Source organism: Accipiter gentilis, chromosome 28, assembly GCF_929443795.1.
Source record: "Accipiter gentilis chromosome 28, bAccGen1.1, whole genome shotgun sequence".
Lineage (NCBI taxonomy): Eukaryota > Metazoa > Chordata > Aves > Accipitriformes > Accipitridae > Astur > Astur gentilis.
Genome location: NC_064907.1, coordinates 2565611 through 2588554, shown reverse-complemented (window position 1 = coordinate 2588554; position 22944 = coordinate 2565611). Strand labels below are relative to the sequence as shown.

The 22944-nt window shown below is 40.5% G+C and overlaps 1 protein-coding gene across 2 annotated transcripts in view; it reads left to right on the top strand.

Annotated features, from left to right (window-relative positions):
• FEZ2 (fasciculation and elongation protein zeta 2) overlaps positions 1-10598 on the top strand; it is a 31302-nt gene extending 20704 nt beyond the window's left edge. The window contains exons 8-9 of one of the 2 annotated variants that reach the window (XM_049830783.1): positions 1-66; positions 6566-10598. In XM_049830783.1, coding sequence (XP_049686740.1) covers positions 1-66; positions 6566-6582 — 83 coding nt within the window. In that variant the 3' untranslated portion in view covers positions 6583-10598. The remainder of the gene's footprint in view (positions 67-6565) is intronic. The other variant, XM_049830785.1, reaches the window with a different exon arrangement.
• The last annotated feature ends 12346 nt before the right edge of the window (positions 10599-22944 follow it).

The window sequence follows — 22944 nt, the reverse complement described above, 5'->3', positions numbered from 1 at the left end:
TCCTGCATGCCATGAAAGAGGACAGCGAGAAAGTGCCAAGCTTGTTAACAGACTATATTTTAAAGGGTGAGTATGTGTCTTAGCAGGGCTTTTTGTATTCTAAATTAACTTAATGTACTACAATGTGTATTTGAAGAGTAGTCCTACAGCATTCATGAATTATGTTGCCCTTCTATCAAACACAACTCTCATTTATATGTGATTCTAATTTGTCCAAGGTTTCTGAGCATATAGTTCATAAATAAAACATGTTTATTTTGTTTGTAATAGTACAATACAGCAAAGTTTGTGGTGTGTATTCAAATAGGTGAAGGACAGTGACCGGAGCAGAGCAGCATGGCTTACAAAATTAAATGGGTATAGTTAAAAACTTGTGTTGTACAGGTTTTTCAGAATCAGAATTCAAACTGCCTATGGTAATAATGCATTTGCTAGATGAAGTGCTTATAGCTTCATTTTAAGTGTTAACCTTCTGATCAATAGTAAAAATTATTTACTTTACATTTACTTGTTATACCTTCTTCACATTTTATTTAAAAGGTTTGTGTACAAGTCATTTATTTTCCAGTCTTATACATTGGTTATATTACTAGAATGTCAGATGCTGAAAATCACTGCTTGCTTTAGCTTTAAGGAGTTGTTCCAGGTAGTTTCCAGGTTGTTAAATTACTTTCAAATGTTTTTCTTCTGACTTCATTTTTTGCCTAGATCTTACTAATGCTTATGTTCTTACTTCATTCTTGGCATATAAACGGTACCGTCATCTTAGTGGTTAAAGTTTAGTGTATGCATCAAACTCCCAAAATCTGAACAAATGGGTATACAAAAGGATGATGGATGCCTTTTTATTTGCCACCCAAATATATATTTTGTTCTGCTTCATGTTCATATACTGCCAAGTTTTTCTCTTCTTTTGGTATCATGCTTTCCAAGTCTCAATATTTTTTTCAAATACAGTCATTTGACTTAAGTCCGTCCGTGTGATTTTTAAAGGTTTTTGTATCTCTTACACAGACTTCTAATCACTCCCATTTTGCAGAGATTCGAAAGTGCTTTCAGGTTAAAGTTGTGGATGAAATTTAGTGTGCTGTTGCTTCAGAAAATCTGAAGAGAGAGCTGTGCAGTATTCTAGAAGGTCTGATAGACTTCCTGTTGGAAAAGGCTCATTTCTAAGTTTTGTGTAGCATTGCAGAACTACCACATACAGTAAGAATGCAGCGATCCTTTCAGTTGATTCCTTTGATTTCTCCATTGTTAACTTACCCTTTCTGAAAATCCTTCTTAAATTAGACAGATGAATTTGATTATGAGCTGAGATCCATTTAGGCTCAGGATCAAGGTTTTCTTAATAGTGATAGCGCTAGACTTTTTTTGTTAAGCAGAATCTTTGACCCAAGAGGATGAACTGTTGCCAATAATTAAAGCTATTTACTCTTCATCATAATACATCTGGTAGAAGCTGATTGAAATTAATAGTGTTCTTTACAGTGTCTGCTCTTATTTTTAGACTTAGCTATCCAGAAAAGCTTTCAGATTACTAGGATGCTGAGAAGAAACTGGCCGCCTAGGGAAATGGAGAAAACTTCTGCAGAGGAGGCTTATAAAAGTAGATTAGCTGAACATATGACAGGCTGATTTAGGAAGCTTGATACTGAGGTTCCCTCCTACCTCTGCCTCTGCATGCTCATGACTTTAAAATCACCAGGGATGTTCTACTAGCTAGATGCAACAATGACAAAATCATCATACTCACATTAACTCTGTTGGATCAAACAGGTCGTCATACACAAGCACTGTTGTCTCTGAATTGTAGAACACAAATTATGGGAGTATGAAGAGTAATCACTCATATCACTCATACTGAAAAGAAAAGGTGATTTTTTTCCCTCAGCTACCATTTTATTACTGAACAGAACTAAGCCTTTCTTGATCTTCTGTGGGTCTGTTGGCACAATGGCAAGAAGCCATACAAGCTAGTGAGCACAGAATATTACTCTTCCTTTCAATGTAGCCTTGTCTAAGCTTCATATTGCTGTGTTTCGATTACCTTAAGTACTTACAGCTCTGCTGACAGTGTTACATTGTAGTGTAGATTTATCCTGTGGAACAGGCAAAGTCTTCCAATTGTTTCTGAAGTTGAAATCTATTTCTGTTTTTCTGCCACTAAAACTTTTGGCCTGAGGCCTCAGTGGGACTTCATACATGGTACAAAATACTCCCAGCCACCTGTCTATTGTCTGGAAATTATTTTTAAAGCTTGTTAAAGGGAGATTCGATGATTCTATACAATCACTTAAAGCAACTTTCAGCTCAGCTTTTGTACCTGAAATGCCAGCCTACTCCTTGAATTTCAAAAGGAGTGACCTACTTTTTGAAGAGTTTGCTCTCTTCACTGGAAAGACTAAAAAGGTCTTGCCAAGGTGAAATTATTATGAGGATTTAGGGGTTTGAATTTGTTTTCTAAAAGAAGCAGGAGGATAACAAGTTCTGGACCCAGTAATAATCATCCTTATGTTACAGTGATAATTGTATTCATTTTACATTTTTTTTTACTCTATGATCTAGCTATTGTCTTACACTGGATTCCATTTCCTTTTATTAAGCTTTAATCAAGAAAAGAAATTTTGAAATATGTGAATTATATCACCAAGGATACTTTGTTCTGTTAAAATCTGTTAACTTCTTGTTTCTTTGAGGATCATTTTCCAATCTTACAACAGAAAAACAGGCAGTAAATTATATGTGACAATAGGGTATGTGTAACTATGGAAAATCTGGTAAGTGTGGCATTTGTCAGCACTAGGTGAAACCTTTCTAGCTCTATATTCCATTTTACAGAGCAAAGAAAAAAAAAATCTTAGCAGTCCTTAATGATTTTTTTTTTAAAGCAGCACTGTCTTTTTATTCTATGGTATTTTAAAAAATTAGAACATACCATCTTATGTGGGTGTTATGGCTGTCCACAGAATTAGTAATAAACTTGCCCAGATATTGTTGGTTACTGTTGAAAAGTTACTTAGATTGTTTAGAAGCAAGAGCTGAAGGAAAAATATCAGGAAAAAAGTGATTCTAACAATTGCCATTGTATTGTTGGCATAACATAATGGGACAAATAAAAGAATAATGCTGTAAACCTGGAAAGGTTAATGGAACCATAAGACTGAGCAATAAGTGTTGATTTAACAAGAAATCTTGCCAAATTCACTGGTGTTCTGATAAAAAGACAGTGAAATAAGTTTATATTTTCTCTGAATTTCATAGTGTTTTGTAGAATTGTCACCATCTTGAATATCTTGAACTAAATGCCAAAATAATTCTGAAATTTGTGAAAGACTAAATCTGGATCATGTAGGAAGATACATACAGTCTCCCTCTGTGTGTGTTGTCTAATACTTGATATCTTCATTTAATAATAAGTGAGTGCGTTTGTTTTGGCAATGCAGTTTGGGCAAGAGCTGGAGCATGGGACTGGAACTTGAAGGAGAGTTCTGCCACCAGATCTGCTGTTGACCTTCTGTGTTACCATAGATCATTCCTGCACTTTTTTTCATAACCAGCTAATGCTTCTGAAATGCTGGAAGTGAAAATCCTCAGAACATGGGATATGCAAATCCAGTATAATAGAGAAGTGAAAAAGGCCAATGCAACTCAGTGCATTTCATGTTAGGAAAAAAAAAAAACAAACTACAATCCTCTCCATAAGCATTTCTGAATAGGATTATTAGTTTTGAAATTATTTCTGGTGTTTTGTTTTTTTAAAGCATCTTCTTTTCCCAATTTTGGCCATTCCCTGTGTCCCCCAAAATGTTAAAAATATCATCATTTTGTCCTCATGCTTAAGTCCCTCTTTCCAGTGATGAGTTAGCTCTCCCCTGGATCTATTCCATAAGGAGTACCTCCTCAGAGGTAAGTATCCCAAAGCCAGACTATGTATGTATTCTATGTAGAGTCTAGTTCAGTGCGGTAACTTACCTTCTCTTGTTCATGTTACTCTTGATGCAACCTAAATTATTTTCAAAGGGATTTTTTTCCTTTCATGGGGTTCTGTTTCTTTTTACTTTTCAGTGAGCATTTCTGTCCTAAAGTTAGTAAGGGACTTAGTGATTTACTTTGCAAGTAAATTGTAGTTCTTCCCTACCAGCGTATGATTCCTATTATATTTTATAAGTTTAGAATGAAAATAGATGGTAACGTGAAATTTATAAGCATTTGCAACTGTGCTTACATTTTTCTGAATATATTTTAACATATTAATATTTTTATTACAGTTTTTCACTAGGGGTCATGAAGTAGAAACTGAGATTTGGAAGAGGGTGGGGGAATGCGCTTGCTGACAGGGAAAGAAATATCAAGCCAACACTGAAATTCTTGATCTTGGCACACTTTCAGACTGAGGGTAGCAGCTTAGTAAACTCACTGTATTTAAGTGCTGTTTGTGTTCATCTTTCTACTGATCTTTTTGGATAGTTTAACAAATATAATATGCTTTGAAAACATTGTGTTTCCATTGAAAGACCTACACAAGTAAGTAGGCAGCAAAGTTTTCTTGTGCGCAAGTTCAGCTGTAAAGCAGGGAGCACAGATGGAGATATTTTTGTCATATCTTGTAGTTGCATTGTTTTTAGGTGTCGCAACAAGAATAGATACCATATCCTTAGATGAAAGCATGTTTTTATTGACTATACCCGTTGAATTTTTTTTAACAGAAGCTTTCAGTCTCTCTTCTTGCATGTATAATGTAATGACTTTCTGCATTATGATTTATTTGCCAAGTACAATAATGCAACAAGCAGTAGCATCTGTAATCCTTGAAGTATGCAAGATTAGATTGCTTTCTGAAGAAAATGCCTCTGTGTGGTTATGTTGTCTGTCTCTTCAGCCTCACAAATAATAATTGCCAATTTCAACCCCACAAGACAGAAAGAAGGGTTGTGGGTATAACTGCATTTCACAAATACTGTAGGTAACTGCATCGAGGTAGGAGAAGGACTGAAACCACTATTTCTATTGAGCTAAAGTCTATTTGCTTTGAAAAGCCAACATCCAGTTGGCCAGATCGCTTTTATGGATTCATGTACCGGTGAATGCACTTAGAATACCTTCTACCAGTTTGGAGGCATGAGGACAGAGGAACAATATGGGGAGGACCTGCTGGGATGGAGTTCATAGCAAATTTAAAGTAGAAGCTGAAGAAGGTGTTGTGGGAAGGGGAATTAATTAGTATTATTGTTACGATGGTAAGGAGAAATATCTGAGGAAATCTGCTGGAAGCAAGGATTCCTTAATTTAGCTACTTATGGAACAAATCAATGATATATATGAAATGTTAGCCTGTAGATATACACAGAATCAAGATACCAGGGATAGGTTGTCTGGTATCCCATCTGGGGACATTATTTCAAGATTACTAGGTTTTACTTTCAGTTTTCACAAAATTCAAAAATTTAACTTCATGTACAGGGATAATTTTTGAATATAACATACTACCAGTACGATACACAAAATGAATAAATCATTCTCTGTACCCCTGCAAGGTTCTTTTTTTTTTTCCTTAATTCGAGAACACATGTAAGCGTAAATAATTGTGACATTCTCAAAACTATTATATATAACAATAGATAACTGTGTATTTATAGATGAAATAAATGCCATTGAAAATACATGTATCCTTACAGTAAACTGTTCTAAGATGTATTTATTGCTAAGCCTTGTGTTCTTTTCCAGTTGTCCTCAAACAGTAATTGTGACATAAAAATACAGTGCTAAAAATAATATGCTATACGTTACTGCTGAGTAAAATACATTAAATATGTCTAGTATTTTCTTTTAGGCTTTTTTCTGAATGTAGATGTCATGAAAGCAGAATCATTTTCCATCTTCAGGCGTGCTTTTGCTACTTTGTATCTCATCTTCCAAGCTTCCAATAAAGGCTTAAAAACCCCCAGCATTTGTTTTAATAAAGCAAGAATTTACACCTTGTTCCATTTTTAAATTATCCAAATATGTCAGAAAAAGAACATTTATTTTGTTGCCTTTGAAGTTTTTGTTTAATTGTTACACCTTACTTCTTTATTTGCTTTTGTGTTGTGCTAGCATTGGTTTGAAAGCTGGATTGCTCTGAGGTTTGTGTCTTACATGTGAAACAGGAATGAGAAACACGTGAAGGACATGTCTTATCTTCCCACTGTGTGATTCAACTACACACACCAGAATTAGAAAGTAGAGTTAGAATCTCAAATTGTCAGTGCCTATTTTTAAAATATAACTGCATGAGTTGCCTTTTATTTAATGTTCTGTTTTCTAATAGAACACCTCAAAAAGCACTGTTTAAGACATGACCTTTAGTTACCTCATTTCTGGATAATATTAGTTAAAGATAGTGGGTTGTGTCACTTAGTTATCTTTTGAGAAGAGGATATCTTGTCGGTTTCAACTGATTTCTAGATTTTACCATGTTACTAATAGGATAGAAGTCACTGTTTAAGTATTTTAGTATATACAATACATTTTTATACAGACTAAATTCACTGATATTTATCAAGATGTATTTGTGGTTCTTTTGCAGTTCTGTGTCCTACATGAAGAGGGCTGTCTTTCGGAATTAGCCATGCTCCTTCCTGTGATGAGAAGCTTTCCATGGATAACTCACTATTTTTTCATTCGGCACTATACCTAAATCAGTATGCATTTACCTCCTCTGTGTGTGTGTGTGGATTTTCTGATCCTACAGTAAGTCTTCTGGGCATGACAACTCATCCATTTTAACTTAATAGTGCAATGAACTGGAGCAGGGAACAAACAGTGTACAGTTTTACTCACATTGTTCTGGCTTTTTAAAGTCTATTTTTACATTGTATAGCATGTAGTAAATCCTCCTGCACATTTTGTTGTTGGAAGGAAAAGTAAACTTTGAATAGTGTAAATAAAATAAGCCTAGTTTTAAGGAATACATATTTAAAAGCATCCTTAGTTCCTAGAGCAAAGATGCAAAAAGGATCATAGTCAGGCTTGGACTGTAAGATTTGAGTTCTCCAGGAAACACTCCAGAACAATGTTGGTGGAAGTCAGCACTTGACACTTCTTTTAAAATGGTAACTTTGATTGAACTATACAACAGTATCAATCATACAGTGAACAAATCCAGATTCTTTGATGGTTTGTCATAAGTAATTGCTGTGTTACCTATCCTTTTTATTTAACACAAACATCTGAGTAATGTAATATTTCATATTTGGTTTTATTTTAATTATTAATGTTCAGGTAGCTTAGATATTCTTCCATATTGCTGCTGTAATTTTACTGGTTTTAATAAGTGTTTGATCTTAATGAATATGCTTCAATATATAAACATTTTAAAAGGCTATATCTTTTTAAAAATACATGTACAGTTTGAAAAACTTGCACCTGGGTTCCAAGTTAGTATTATATTGAGACGTTCATTGTTGTGCATCTCTAAATTTTACTACAAATCTCTCTTGTAAATTGTATGCACTGTCTCATCTGTGATGAGGTACCTGCATTCAAACAGATGAGAATGTATTTTAAAAATCCTGTAAAAGAAACATACCCCATAATCTCATCATTAAATACTTGTCACAAGTAATTTTGCCAGTCTTAAAGATGAGATTAAAATATAAGAAGTACTTAATAAAAATAAAGGAACTACTATCTAGGATGAATTCCTATTGATTCCACACCCAGATTTATATACTGTATATATGAAGGCACTGGAAGATAGGTTCTAAAGAGATAAACATGTCTTTTCTTCAACCATTTTTTTCCATTTGAAGTCTTCAGTCTTTTTGTTAGTTGAAGAGAAATTTGCTCCTGAATACCTTGTCACTTCTTTAAGACTCAATTTTATCATTGTCATTTGATCAGTAAAACACATTTAGTTTGAAAATAGTTCTCATTATGCTTTCTCTTTTTTTTTTTTTTTTTTTGTCGAAAGGCCTCAATATTTTTGTCTCTTGTGCCTTTTACAGTCAGTAAAGTTTTCAGCTTAAAATTCTTTCGTCCCTCCTCTCCCCTACTAGACCACCAGTGGATACTTGCCAGCTTGCTCAGGAGTAAATTGATCCTCTGCATAAGTGTGTCATAGGTGAGGAAGGGGTTTTTTGTTGCTTTATTCAACTTTATTTGTGGTTTCTTTTAACAAGCTGCCATTTATTTCTTTAGCTGATGTGTTACTAACTTACTATGGCATGCTTTTTCTGTAGAAATCCTTGATGTTGACTATTGATGTTTGGAAATTGGCAAAGGGGATGACCCTGCTTTGCTTCATGTTTTTTGAAAAAGATACGTATGGTGTGAAACAGACCATGTCTCCAAATGAGATCTATTCAGAGATGTTTCAACCTACTTTAGAGGCTTGAGGTGACAAGAGGGAACAAAAAAGAAGAAAATTAAAGGAAGAATTTATTTAAAAAAAAAAAAAAGAAAACTAAAAACAACCCTCTGAAAAAGTTTGTGGTGTTAGTTGTAGCAAATCTTGGATGACTTAGTCACAAAATACTACAGGGAGTAAAACTTGAAAGAAAACCCAACACTAAAGACCAGAAACAGCTTTAGTGAGCTAAGCACTTCATTATGAAAAGTACCTGTTTACCTTGTATGTAGCATTCTGGCATTAAAAAACAGCTGCCAAAGGTGGCAAGTGTTATATATATATCTATATATGTACATAAAAAAAAAATCTCAAAAGATTTGAATAAAAAGAACCATGCAAATCTGCTTTTCTGCTGAGTTCCATGTACTTCATATTCTCTATTATGCCTTCTTTTTCCAGATGTATTATTGAGTCTTGCATTCTTTCAGGGAGCAGGATTTCATTATTCTTTTTAGTTTTAGCATGTGATAGCTGTAAATGGCCACCCAAGAACAGTTGCTGACAAATACCCTAGAAGAGATTTGGTAAAAATACATTTTTACCAAAATCTGTTCCATTTTTAATACAAAGAGTCTAGGAAGCAAAGTCTCTTTAAAAAAAAAAATTGAATTTTAAGTTACTTAAAGTTAGGTTATTTGTATCACTTGCTTTAATAGCCTTTTTTTTTTCTTTTTTTTTATCAAACCCTTTTTCTGGGTTTCAGCTATTTCATTTGATATAGGCTTATTCACTTGCTAGCTAGAGTCAAATTTGGAGTCAGGAAATGTCTGGACAGTATGTTAAGGGTAGTAAAGAGTCCTAGAATTGTATTTTCTTGGTTAAGGAAAGAAACTTGAAAACTATGTTGGTTCCCTTCTGGTGAAAGATAATGATTTAGCTGGACTCTTCAGGTGGTGTAGATAATTGGTGATAAAGAACATCTGCTGTTGACTGTGCCAGGTAATTGTAGCCTTTAACTCGTAGTGGTGGTTTAATTGCAGCATTTCACATCACTGTTGCTTCCAGACTGGATTACCTTGGTATTCTTCTGTGTGCATGTCACTTGGAAACTGCAGCTAGCCCAGAAATGGCACTTTGTGTGCTTGGCAACAGTGTTGGTAATCAAGTGTGTATCTCTGTGCAGCATCATTTACAGCAGCTGCCCCCTCATTTCCAAGGGGACAATTTAAGATACAGGTTTCAGCTCCTGAAGTTGTAGATGGTTCAGAGCCTGTGTAGCAGGAAGCCTGCTTCTCCAGCTATGGTAGCAATGGGCAGTGGACATCAGCAGCTTGCTCCACTTAAAAAGGCAACTACCAATACAGTTGGCAAGGGCCTAGAACCAAAGCTTTATAGTGAAGCGTTCTCAGCTCTGATGCACTCAAGCCTGACCTTACTGACATGTCTCATTCTGCAAAGTGTATCTTTCTTTTGGGTGCTGGGGCTGTATTGTAACGGCAACAGAATCCATGTGGGTTTGGAACTATGTTCTCATTCAGATATCAATCCTAATTTTTAAAACTTCTCCTGAACCTCCAAGTTATCCCTGGATATAAAGTCACTCCAGAAACCATAAAAACTCTGTCATCCAGTAAAAAATGAAATCTCAGAACAAAATGGATCTTGAGTCATGTTGAGTGAATTTAGTGTTCTGCTTCTCTTGGAGGCACAGCAGTGTTTATTTTAAGCCTAGAAAGAAACTCTGTCATACAGGAAATCTACCTGTTCCAATGCTAAGATAGTACAATTTCTTTCCAAGATGTCTACAATTTTGCAGGTAGCAGTGAGTGCTAGGAGGGCTTTTAGGGCCCATCTAATGATGGAGAAGTGCTAGATACCTTCCTTGCAGAGTCTCTTATCACTGAAGAATTAGAAGGAATGCTTTCATTTTTTTAAGTGCTTTGTCCTAGCTGGTGAAATGAGGTGTCTTGTTCCCTTGCTCATGTTCTTTTGATCAGGACCTAATACAGGACTTCTTGCCTTTTTATTTGAATGTATTGATCAGTGATGGCTCTCTGCATTAGCTGATCAGTATCCAGTCCTAACAATAATTGTTGAAGAAACTGTATGAACTGGGAGAACTAGTTACTGAGTTTTGTCGCTGTGTTTTGTTTTTCTCTTCTTCATAATCTGCAAAAGTTGGATAGCAGTCTCTCTTTGCACTGAATGCTAATTTAAATAGAGTTCATAATTTTCCAGCCTGTCATTGTGTTTGGGTTTTATGTTAACTTTATGTAATAAATATTAATTTTAATCTTCTGTAGCATTGCATGCAAATTTATGAATTCAAGTACATGTTTCTTGGAAACAACATGTTATAACTTAGGCTGAATACAATGGGATGAAAAACTCAGCAAAGAAGGTGAAGTGTTTGGATTTTCTTGATCAGGAAAATGTTTGGAGAATGCCCCAGTTTTTTCAAAACTATGGAAAGCAAGTTCTGATCCTACATGTTTCTGTTGATATGCAATCCTGCACAGTTCTGTGGCTTGATGGTGTTCAGATGACTGACCAGTTCAGAGAAAACAATCCAGATTTTCCCACTGACTGCATTTTTGGCCTTCAGCTTCCATTGCCCAGCTCAAGCAGGCTGGCGTACAGTAAGTCTTTCGAGTGTAATGTCAGCATTGCTGTTAAAATGTCAGTTAATTTTTATCTTTAGACAAATCATTGACTACTCCCAGGAATGTTTCTCCTTCTGCTTGTATTGCCTTCACAGGAAAACTAATCGTGCAAAGTAAGCCCTCTATAGATCATACCGTTAATCTGCATGTTTTGGAATCTGGGGTTGGGAGATTCCTAAATGAGCACGGAAGTCACTCAAAACACCTTACAGCTGTTTCATCACGAAAAAAAACCTCTGCAGCATTACCTGCATTCACCTCTTTCCTACCTGAAGGATAGAAATTGTCCTTGTGATAAATTTGACAAAGGCAAATGCAGAACCTCTGTCACTTTCATTTCCAGAAGTTGATGATGTCTGCTAGCAATAGCATGAAAATAGTTGAGTAGAGAGCTGCTTCCTTGTACATGCATCTGTCATTGATGCATGGAGGGAACAGTCATAGTGGCCTGATCTAAACCTCATTGTCACCAGAACCACTGAGTGTTTGCCTAAAATTGAATGATTGCTTCCTCTAAATGCATATCTGAGATTGTAAAAGATTGAGCCCTAGAAGGCTTCATTTTGCATTCAGTGCAGTGGGCGATTCCCCTGTGAACATTCGAGACATTGGAGCACAACATGGCACTACAGTTGCCTGTTACACCGAACGGTACAAGAGCGAGCTGTGCTGCATAAGCACTTGGTGTGGGAGGAGGGTCTTGCAGAACCACTGCAGTGGTGACAGCTTCAGTAGGACAGAGCTTTTGCCATCCTTAAGATTACTGTATGATATTTCAGCCATGAAGGATAGACAGGGATGTCTTTTTTTTTTTTTCCCTGCTTCTGTAGACATTGCTTTTCCAGTGCCTCATAAATTTCTGTACTGCTCTGAACTGACTTTTAAGAAGTTGAAGTATGACTTTGCTGGCTTAGAACAGCAAGTGTTGAAATTTGGAGTAAAAATCAAGTAGTTTTCAGGGTAATGTTAAGAGCCCTTTATCTAATCATGCATGTCTGAGTTGGCAAACTTAATGGTCATTCTTTGTCATGTAGCCTTTGACATAAACTGATAGTGACATTTTCTTTTCAAGTGTTGATCAACAGCTCTGTTGGCTGTCTACAGACAATTCTGCACTCTTACAAATGGCTCCCAGAGCAAAGTTTACGTATGTAGCCAGAATTTTTTTCAAAGAAAATCTGAGTTTTGAAAAGCCTATTTAAATAAACAAGTACCTGAAGAACACAATGGATTTCAATGGACTTTCCATTAGTATTATCCCTAAACAATTCGCAAGCATGTTTCAGTCATTAGAGCAATACCAGGAACAGGAGATGAGAATATACCATGCAATCCATACCTTTAGCATTCTCCCTGGAACAGGGAAATAATCCCCTTCTCACAGCTGAAAGCAATGGCAGAGTCTAGACAACACAAAGTGTTGGAAGGTCAGGAGACAGCTGTGTTCTTTGCCACTATGAAAGAGCTCAGGAGCAGGTGGAGATCAGCTGTGGATGGATAGACCTCAGAAGGTAAGATATACTGACAGCAGTGACTTACTGACTCAGGACATGAACCAGCAGGACCAACTGGAAGGTCTTCATTGCTTCCTTTTGACCTGTACCACTCATCAGCCTGTGTTTCCTGGGCAGAGCTGAGTCCCACAGTGGCCAACTTTCCCTGCCTCTACCCGTTCCTTTCTATGTGGCCCTTCCTGCACCTTCCCTTGTCTGTGCTCCCTCGCAGACCTGCTTCTGCTAGCCTGAGGCTATCTCTGTGGCAACCATTGCTCTCTGCCTCAGAAAGAGGAACATTATGGAGTGACCATCCTCCCCCTGCTACTCCAATGTTTTTTCTTTTTCCCCTTTCCCAGCCTAGTGGCTCTTCATTTATATTAGCAGCTGTAAGCCCCCTTCTTCCTTTGAAATATCCCATGGAATGTAAGTAGTTAAGACTTGTTATCTCTGAAGAGGGGAAATTCAGGAGGGAGCTGGGTGTTGGGCAAGTTGTGTCTGAGTAAGTGAAAGCATCTCAGAAACTGAGCAGGTATGTGTTGGGGGTGCTGACAACACTGAGGGAAAACAAGGAGTTGCAGGGCAGGCTGGCTGTGGTGGGCTGCTAGCACAGAGAAGCAATCGGAGCCAGAAGCAGCTGCTGACATAGTGGCTGTGAGGCTGATGGGCAGAAACGCGGTCTGGCTGCTGCAAGCTATTGAGTACTGAGCCCAGAAGAAGGGAAGGGGCTGTTGAGAAGGAGCAGGTCTGGGTGAAAGAGGAGATTGTCAGTGCGTGCCTCGGAGAGTGTGTGGGAGACTGAAGCTCACGTATTTTCTGTGTTGGTGTAAGTTGCTTGCTTTGTGGAGGCTGTTGTGGTCTAGTTCTCAGCTGGCAATAGAGGGACTCCATGTTTTTTGTGCCTGCTCAGTCATTATGTGCTAAGGGGAAAGCAAGGCTGGGCTGCATGTGGATCTGTGGGGCACAGTCCTGCTGTGGTCTGTAATGTCTTATCATCTTTGTGCAGACTTCACAGTTCAGAGATGATGCACATCATACCAACTTTCCTAGTGTCTACCTGTCCTTTAGATTTAACAGTCTAGCCAAACACCTGTTCTACTGAGGTCTTGGGCAGCACAGGAGGTAAGTGATAATAACTCTGCTGTGAATTGGACTTGGACCCTCACAGAACCTGGTATCTGTAGGGTGGAAGAGACTCTGCCCTCACTCTTTGAGATGGGAGCATTCACAGTCTGGCATCAAAGGCGGGACCAGGACTGGTACAGGTAACCTTGGTGCTTGTGAATTGTTCCTGGTGGTGTCTAAGGGCTGGTGTTATAAAAGAGTGGGTGCCTGTCTAGTTACAGGAGATATAGGAGTCCTGCAAATGTTACTAAATAGTGTTGTGAATCCTTCAGTGTGTTGCTTCATGGCTTCTTCAACAAGTGGATGCGATTTTGCCTGTGAGGGGCACGTGAGCGTGGAGAGTGTTTTGCTACAGGAGAACGTGGGTGACCAGGTGCAAAGTCTCCTGGGGTCCACTCTGTCTGAGGGCCAGTTCCAAAGATGCAGCACAGCCTGCATAGGATACCAGCTAGTTTTCAGTCCCTGTGAAGTCTTTGGTTCTCTAACAAGAAAACAGTTCTAGAAACCTGAGTCTCAGTTGTGGCCATATTTGTCAGGGCCTGCAGAGTCTCGGGTGTCTTGAAGACTCTCTGCTTCTCTGCCTTCCAGTCAGGTCCGGTGTCTCTGTTCCGTATCATGTTTAGTCTTGGCCAAGGGTGAGATTTAAGTGCCACACTCAACAGTTCTGGTCTTTTCTGCAAACTGTAGCTTCTCCAGAATTGTGTGATCACTGTACTGTTTCATAGGGTTCAAGTTTTGTTCAGGCTGGGATCTCTTAAACCTTCAGTTTGTCTGTCTGGAGTCTCCAGCTCATCTGGAGTTAAAAAGCATGTTGCTGTCAGTCTGCAACTTCTCACATGTGCTCACAGCTGCCTGGGTCTCACAGCCATGTTGTAGTGAACTTCATTTCTCCCCCAAAAGACAAACTGGGGACAAAATGTGAGAAATAGATTCTTGGAAAGCAACAGCCCGTTGGTCATCTACTGATTTATTTATATCCCCACCCTTTAGATTCAGTGTTAGGAACAGTGCTATTGCATTGTGGGTTTATGTTATTTGAGCCATCTGATGGCTTTTCCAATAGAGGACACCAGCAGAGTTAACCATCAGAAACAGGGAGATCCTTGTATTTATGTGCATTCTGGAACTGGCAGTCTGATATGGTTAGGGTTAGAGCTGGGTTAGGGTTACCGCCCTTTCTGGAGTTAGACCACCGAATACCGCAATATCTTTCAATTTAAAAGGGGACGTGAGCCTCTTCTCATCTGGTCCTTACTTTCTGCTTAGGAGGGTCATTTCTGCTAGAATCGCTGTAATGGCCCATGGCTTTCTAAGATCTGAAGACCGCCATTTAGAGACGTCTAGCTTGCTTTCTGTGGCATTTAGGAATAATATGATATATAAGGGTTCTTTCTAAAATGACACCTTTTAAAGGAGTATTTTCTCTCTGGCAAGTGTCAGTCTGAAATACATGTGCCTGCCACAGGATGGCAGCAATCAGTCACCTTTGAAGCATCCTCTTTCAGTTCGAGTATTGGATGAAGTCCAAAGATAAACTATTCACACTAGGTCACTCTGTGAAGGCGATATGACAAACACAGAAAAGCCTTTATGTATTCTTATTCATTATTAATGAAAACCATGTTTTACAAAGTGTATTACAACATGATAATTTGCTTGGCTACAAAAGCTGGCCCAGGGGAGGAGCTCTGAATACCTTAACATACAGTAGTATGTATGGGAGTTAATTCTTTGGGGGATTAAATACTGAGTGTGAGGTATGTAATCTCTTTTTAATGCTTCCCAATGAGTATATATTTAATTCTTAGAAAAATCTGAGGGTTTTCACCTTTAGGCCTGGGTTTCCAGTGCCTAAGGTTATCTAAGTAATCCATCACTGCAGTGTGATGCTTTCGTGGTTAAACCCCAGCCAGCAACTAAGCACCACGCAGCCGCTTGCTTATTCCTCCCCACCCAGTGGGATGGGGGAGACAATTGGAAAAAAAGGTAAAACTCATGGGTTGAGATAAGAACATTTTAACAGAACAGAAAGGAGGAAACTAATAATAATAATTACAATAATAAAATGACAATAATAATAAAAGGAATGGAATGTACAAAACAAGTGATGCACAATGCAATTGATCACCACTCGCTGACCAATGCCTGGTTAGTTCCTGAGCAGCAATCTGCCCCCCCCCAGGCCAACTCCCCCCAGTTTATATATACTGGGCATGACATCACATGGTATGGAATACCCCTTTGGCCAGTTTGGGTCAGGTGCCCTGGCTGTGTCCTGTGCCAACTTCTTGTGCCCCTCCAGCTTTCTCGCTGGCTGGGCATGAGAAGCTGAAAAATCCTTGACTTTAGTCTAAACCCTACTTAGCAACAACTGAAAACATCAGTGTGTTATCAACATTCTTCTCATACTGAACCCAAAACATAACACCATACCAGCTACTAGAAAGAAAATTAACTCTATCCCAGCCGAATTCAGGACAGTATCCACCACTTATTCTACACTGTTTACGTTATGCTCAGGTCCCATACTTTCCAGTGCATCCTAATCAATCACCATCACCTTTTCTGTCCTTTGAGACAGATATAGATAGATATATACACACACACACACACACACACACACACACAGAGAAATCATTCCCTTAGACTATGGGCCATCTCTATAAAATGTTCGTTGAGTTTGTTTAGTCCCTGACTTCAGGCTCCATCTGTCATACCAGTCTTTCTGGGAAGGGGGGATGGTGTGAAGTCTGTGAAGTCAGCAGAGCAGGATCAGGCTTCAGTGCAGCACGGCAAGTGGGTGACATTGGGCGCAGCAGGAGGATGGTGTGCAATGTTGGATTGTTGCATGCTGGAGTCAGTTCTGGTTCCATCGCTACTGCGCTTCGCTCATTTTTATCAAAGTTCATTCTTGCTTGATCTAAGTGATTCTTACTGTAATACTATGGATATAGCATATAACAATTATAGTAATGATAACATACAGTGGCAGGGCTATATACCAACTAACATCATACAATTTAATTCATTGGCTATTCTCACCTAAAATCAAATCCCCTTGAGGCACGCATAAGACTTCCCCATCCTTTTGCATCACCCACCACGTGCACCCAGATCCTTGAGCAAAACCAATCCTATGAATGGGTCTGCCTTTGCCTGAGGCAGGAGTAACCCAGACTGTCTTCCCCAACATATTTTTTATGTGCGCTACAGGGACTTTATCCACTTCTACAGTACGTACAAGTTCTGACTGGGCAGGGTCACACCAATTGGCAGATCCTCTGGTGTTGACTAACCAGGTGGCTTTTGCTAAATGTGTATCCCAATGTTTGAAGGTTCCACCCCCCATTGCTCTCAATGTAGACTTTAACAGTCCATTGTATCATTCGATTTTCCTGGAGGCTGGTACATGATAGGGAATGTGGTATACCCACTCGGTGCCACACTCTTTGGCTCAGGTATCTATGAGGTTGTTTTGGAAATGAGTCCCATTGTCTGACAAGATTCATCTTCTCCTTTAGCATTTTCTGTGACTTGTCCTATAGGACTTCAAAAAAGCGAGTAGATGGGGTACTTCAGGACATGGTTTAGTGAGCATGGATGATGGTTGGACTCGATGATGTTGAAGGTCTTTTCCAACCTAAATGATTCTATGATTCTATGACTCCATACAGCAGCCTTCCACCTCCAATGTTGTCCCACAATGCAACCCATCAGAGAACAGGGCATTTTGTCTCTCATTTTCTGACAGTTTATTATACAGTGGGGCCTCTTCAGCACGCATTACCTCCTCCTCTGGCGGTATTCCAAAATCTTTGCCTTCTGGCCACTCCGTGATCACTTCTAAAATTCCTGGGCGACTGGGGCTTCCTCTGCGAGCCCGCTGTGTGATCAGTGCGATCCACTTACTCCACGTGCCGTCAGTCGCGTGATGTGTAGAGGACACCCTCCCTTTGAACATCCAGCCCAGCACTGGCAGTCGGGGTGCTAAGAGGAGCTGTGTCTCAGTACCAACCACTTCTGAGGCAGCTCCAACTCCTTCATATGCTGCCAAGATCTCTTTTTCAGTTGGAGCATAGCGAGCCTCAGATCCTCTGTATCCCCGACTCCAAAACCCCAGGGGTCGGCCTCGGGTCTCCCCAGGTGCTTTCTGCCAGAGGCTCCAGGTAGGGCCATTCTCCCTGGCTGTGGTATACAGCACATTTTTAACATCTTGTCCTGGCCGGACTGGCCCAAGGGCTACTGCATGAACAATTTCCCATTTAATTTGTTCAAAGGCTTGTTGTTGCTCAGGGCCCCATTTAAAATTGTTCTTCTTCCAGGTCACTTGATAGAGAGGGCTTACAATCGGACTGTAATTTGGAATATGCATTCTCCAAAAACCCACAATGCCTAAGCAAGTCTGTGTTTCCTTTTTACTCTTTGGTGGAGACAAAGCTGTTATTTTGTTGATCGCAACCATTGGGGTCTGGCGTTGCCCATCTTGCCATTTTATTCCTAAAAACTCGATCTCCTGCGCAGGTCCCTTGACCTTACTTTGTTTCATGGCAAAACCAGCTTTCAGAAGGATTTGGACTATTTTTTTCCCTTTCTCAAAAAATTCTTCTGCTGTGTCGCCCCGTACAATGATGTCATCAATGAACTGCAGGTGTTCTGGAGTTCCACCCTTCTCCAGTGCAGCCTGGATCAGTCCATGGCAAATGGTGGGGCTGTGTTTCCACCCCTGGGGCAGCCGATTGCGACTGTACTGGATGCCCCTCCAAGTGAAAGCAAACTGTGGCCAGCACTCTGCTGCCAGAGGGGTTGGCATGGCCATGGTGCCTGTCACCAGGGTTTGGGTGGCCGCGGTGCCTGTCGCAGGCGTTGGAATGGCTGTGGTGCCAGCTGCTTTGTTGTCACAGCCAGAGACCTTCTCTTCCCCTTGAGGGTACTGAGTGGTGTTGAACAGGGCTCGATAGGCATGGGCCAGGCCCCAGCACGTTGCAGTGATTTGTGTCTCTGGAAATGCCAGGGTGACAGCATACTTTTTCCAAATATTTTACTAGTTCTTCCGGATTCTGCACTTGTTCAGGGGTGAAGTTCCAAAACACCGGAGGTGACCACTGCCCTAGGCATTTGCCCATACTACCCCACACACCCTGCCACTCATAATTATCCCGCCTCAGGGCAGATCTCTGGGTGATCTTCTTAAATAGTTGTTTAACCTTAAACAAGACCTGAACCACATTCAGGAACATGCAAGTTCCTAGCCATAGGACCATGCTGGTTTTAAAATCCCAAGGCTATTCAAATTTTTAACAATTCTCAGACACTATTGTAATTAGACTGGAGGAGAAGGGAAAGGGGAGGAAATGTGTCTCGCCTATAGATTGGCTCTCCGAGAAGGAAAGGTAAAGGGTGTAATTATTAATAGTTTCCCACAGATGGCTCCCAAAGTATAGAGGTGACGACGGTGCTGAGTGCAAATACCGGATTAGTCCTGTGACTGACAATTTTATCATACCATAAGCCAGTATTACACAGTACATCAAAGCAAAAACCTTAATCCACCTCCCATGGCTGATAAGCAGCAGCACAGGGACTATACAGCAAGTAAGGTGATACATAACAGAACTCTAAAAACAAGCATCACAACTCTTAAGAGCCCATAAATCGACATTGTGACCAGCAAGTATTAAACTAATATAATGAATGTTTGTAACAAATTTCTTTTAACATGCTCTGGTCAGATCTGTCATTATCTCAAGCCTTTGAGCGCCGTGTTGGGTGCCAAAAAGGACTATTGTGATTTAACCCCAGCCAGCAACTAAGCACCACGCAGCTGCTCACTCACTTCCCGTCCCACACAGTGGGATGGGGGAGACAATTGGAAAAAAAGGTAAAACTTGTGGGTTGAGATAAGAACAGTTTAACAGAACAGAAAGGAAGAAACTAATAATAATAGTAACAATAATAAAATGACAACACTAATAAAAGAAATGGAATATACAAAACAAGTGATGCACTATACAATTGCTCACCACTCACTGACTGAGGCCCCCTTGGTTCCTGAACAGTGATCCACTGCCCCCCCCAGGCCAACTCCCCCCAGTTTATATACCGGGCATGACATCACACGGTGTGGAATACACCGTTGGCCACTTTGGGTCAGGTGCCCTGGCTGTGTCCTGTGCCAACTTCTTGTGCCCCTCCAGCTTTCCTGCTGGCTGGGGATGAGAAGCTGAAAAATCCTTGATTTTAGTCTAAACCCTACTTAGCATCAACTGAAAACATCAGTGTTATCAACATTCTTCTCATACTGAATCCAAGACATAGCACTGTACCAGCTACTAGGAAGACAGTTAACTCTATCCCAGCTGAATTCAGGACAGATGCCCAGCCATGGTATACCTTCAGTTTCACTGGAATTCAGTGCCTGTTCGAAGGCATTTAGTGCTCTGGAGCCAGTCATTAGCATTTTAATGTTAATGTACATTTACTTACCGCTAGTTTGCTGTCATCTCATCTGAAACAATAAATTAATTTTTACATCCAGGCTTCTTTTAAGTCACTTGTAGTGGTCCCTGGTTGGTTCTGTGGTCAGTGTCATCAGCTGTGATCAGTGACCTGCCCCAGCACTGACTGGTAAAAGCACTGTATTCAGTATGACTCTATGTGAAAGCTGAAGGGGATTTATAGGCTTTACCACGTAAAGGATTTTGTGAAATTAAATTGTTTTTTGAAAGTCTTACTTTGTGAGAGCTGAGCCTTTTTTTATTAGAAAATACAGTTTTAAAAATCAAAAAGAGCAGGGATAAAACAGTGTCTGTAGCCAGTGAGCTCTCTGCCCTTGCAGACAGCATGTCCTGCTGCCTCCAGCCAGGGATCTGCATGTCCGTCTCCACTGCAGGTGCGTGCCCCAGCACTGGAGTGTGGGGCCAGTCTCTCTTCCCCCAAGACTAACGAGGTTTACGAACGTGTGAGTCGCACTAATTGGGATGGTGCTGCTGAAGAGGTGTTTCGGCTGCTCACAGAACCAGTGGGGGAAACGGCCAGAGCTTCAGCCTCTCTTCTTACCAGCTTGGGTATCTGCACTGCGAGGCACAGGTTACCTCGGTCTCCTCTCTTTTGGTTGGGGGGTGTGTTCATCAGTCTCCCTCTTTCACTTTTTTCTTTTTTTTTTTGTCTTTAACTTGGAATATTTGGCAGGTGCCTCAGGTGCTGCCCCTCCGCGTGGGGTCAGAAAGGCAGGACGCATGTCGGTGGGCCAGAGCGTAGGAGGCAGGAGTGTGTAGCACGGGCGGTGGGATGCCTGAGGTGAGGCAGCCACACCTGGGAACCGCAAAACAGTGGGAGACTGTCCTCTGGGGGGAAGGAGGCTACCTGATGCTTAGGGAGCACCAGAGACCAGAAACTCTCCCAACAAGGCATAGAACCAGGGGTGAGGCGCTCAGCATAGTGGCTGATGTGAAAGGAGGTGTAAGGAAGGCACATGGCAGAGAGAAAGCCCTGGACTTCAGGAGAACAGACTTGGGCTCCTTCAGGCGACTTGTAGCTGGGGTGGTCAGCTTCACAATGACAGAGGTAGCAAAGTAAAAGAGTAACATGAAGGAAGATCTCAGCCTCAGAATGAGCAAAACCAGGGTGCTATGCATTTCAAGTGTCTTGCTAAAATAATAAGCTCATATGACTCAGTATGGAGAGCCTAGTACCAGACAAGACATGAGACTCTTTCAAAGCTTTTAATAGCACTCTGGCAGGTAGGCTTTCCTGGCTGCCTCTGCCAGCCCACGTAGCAATGTATTAATTGCTGTTCTGGAGCAGTCTATCAAAAATATGCTTGGTTTTGTCCATTGTTTTCCCTGCACAGATGATGGAAAGTGTCCTGAGTGTCTTTGCCCAGCTGTTTGACGTCAAGTCCCTTTGGAGTCTGAGAAGTCATTTTCAGTATTTGAAGGAAAACATCCTGAGGTAGTATAATACTGGGATGACACATTTTTATATCACAGAGGTGGATAATCTGACACTGTGCCAGAAATAGTACTGAGAGAAGAAGCACTTCTGCTCCTCTTTACTGCAGAACCCTTTTTCCCATGGTGTGGGAGACAGGCTCCTTCCCAGCATCGGCTGCATGTGATGGGGATGGGTTGGGGCACATCCACAGCTAAAGTGAGAGAAAACGTACTCTCTGGTGACTGGTGTGGACGTGCTTGGCATCAGAAAAGAAAACCAGGGGGTAGAAGAGGCACAGCCCAGATCTACCATCATTGAAGGTGTCAGACCAGAGGCAGAATCAAGGACCCATTTAACACAGCATACCTCCTGCTTACCCCGGAGATTTTAGCAAGTGTACGTAAGGAGAGGGAACAACTGAGCCATTGGCAAGATCTGTATGATCTCATATGGGACACAGATTTAGGTTATAGATTTAAAGATTTAGGACTATAATTCTGAATTAGATGTCTTCAGTCAGAGCTCTCCACTTGTCATTCCCGCAGTGCCTGTGCAGGCTCCTGAGCTGTGTACTGTGTCATGGGAATGGCATTGAGAAAGCGTCTGAAAGGTCATTTCCCTCTGCTGTTCACACAGGTCAGAAGATTTTCATTGTTGGCTAACAGCTGGTTGCAATCTTTGTATTCATCCATTCTCAGTCTCCCCCTGGTAGCGGCTTTTCTTCCCAGAAATCCCAAACATGGTGAAAAATCTAGCGTCTCTGCAGAGAGCCGTCTCAGCTGCCATGCTAAAAGTGACTTGCCCAGCTGTTTTGCTGCAGGGAGAGAAAGAACCTCTTAGAGAATGGAGTTATGACCTTCTGTCTATGATTGATGGCTATTGTTTTTGTGAGTTTGTCACTCGGGATAACCTGGATGACTTTCAGTGTGACTTTATCCAGCCCCAAGTGGAGGTGAACATTCAGTAGTAGTACTGCCATAATATGGGTAGCTCTACCAGCTCCTCTTTTCAGCCAGGCTGTTAAAGGATCAGTTCTTGTAGCCTTTAGAGAAAACTCTCAATAGCCTTGAGCTTTACAATTCTCCTTCTCAAGTGACATAATATGATTGAAAACATTACAAAAAGCAAATACATTTGATCTCTGACCTCATAATAGAAAAGATCCCTAAAACTCAGTGTAGGTGCAAACAAGGCTCATATCACTCAGCTGATGTGTGATGAAGCCCTGAGCTTGGCAGGGATCTGTTGGGTTTGCCTGGGCAAATAACATGTCCTTTGTGGAAAGCCTTGGCACCCTACTGGTGAAAAGTACTGTTCAAATTTTAGGCTTTATTTTTCCAGTTTGCATTGGTAAAGTGACCCGAGGACTTGCTGACAGCATTTTGAAAGCTCACTTTTTGTG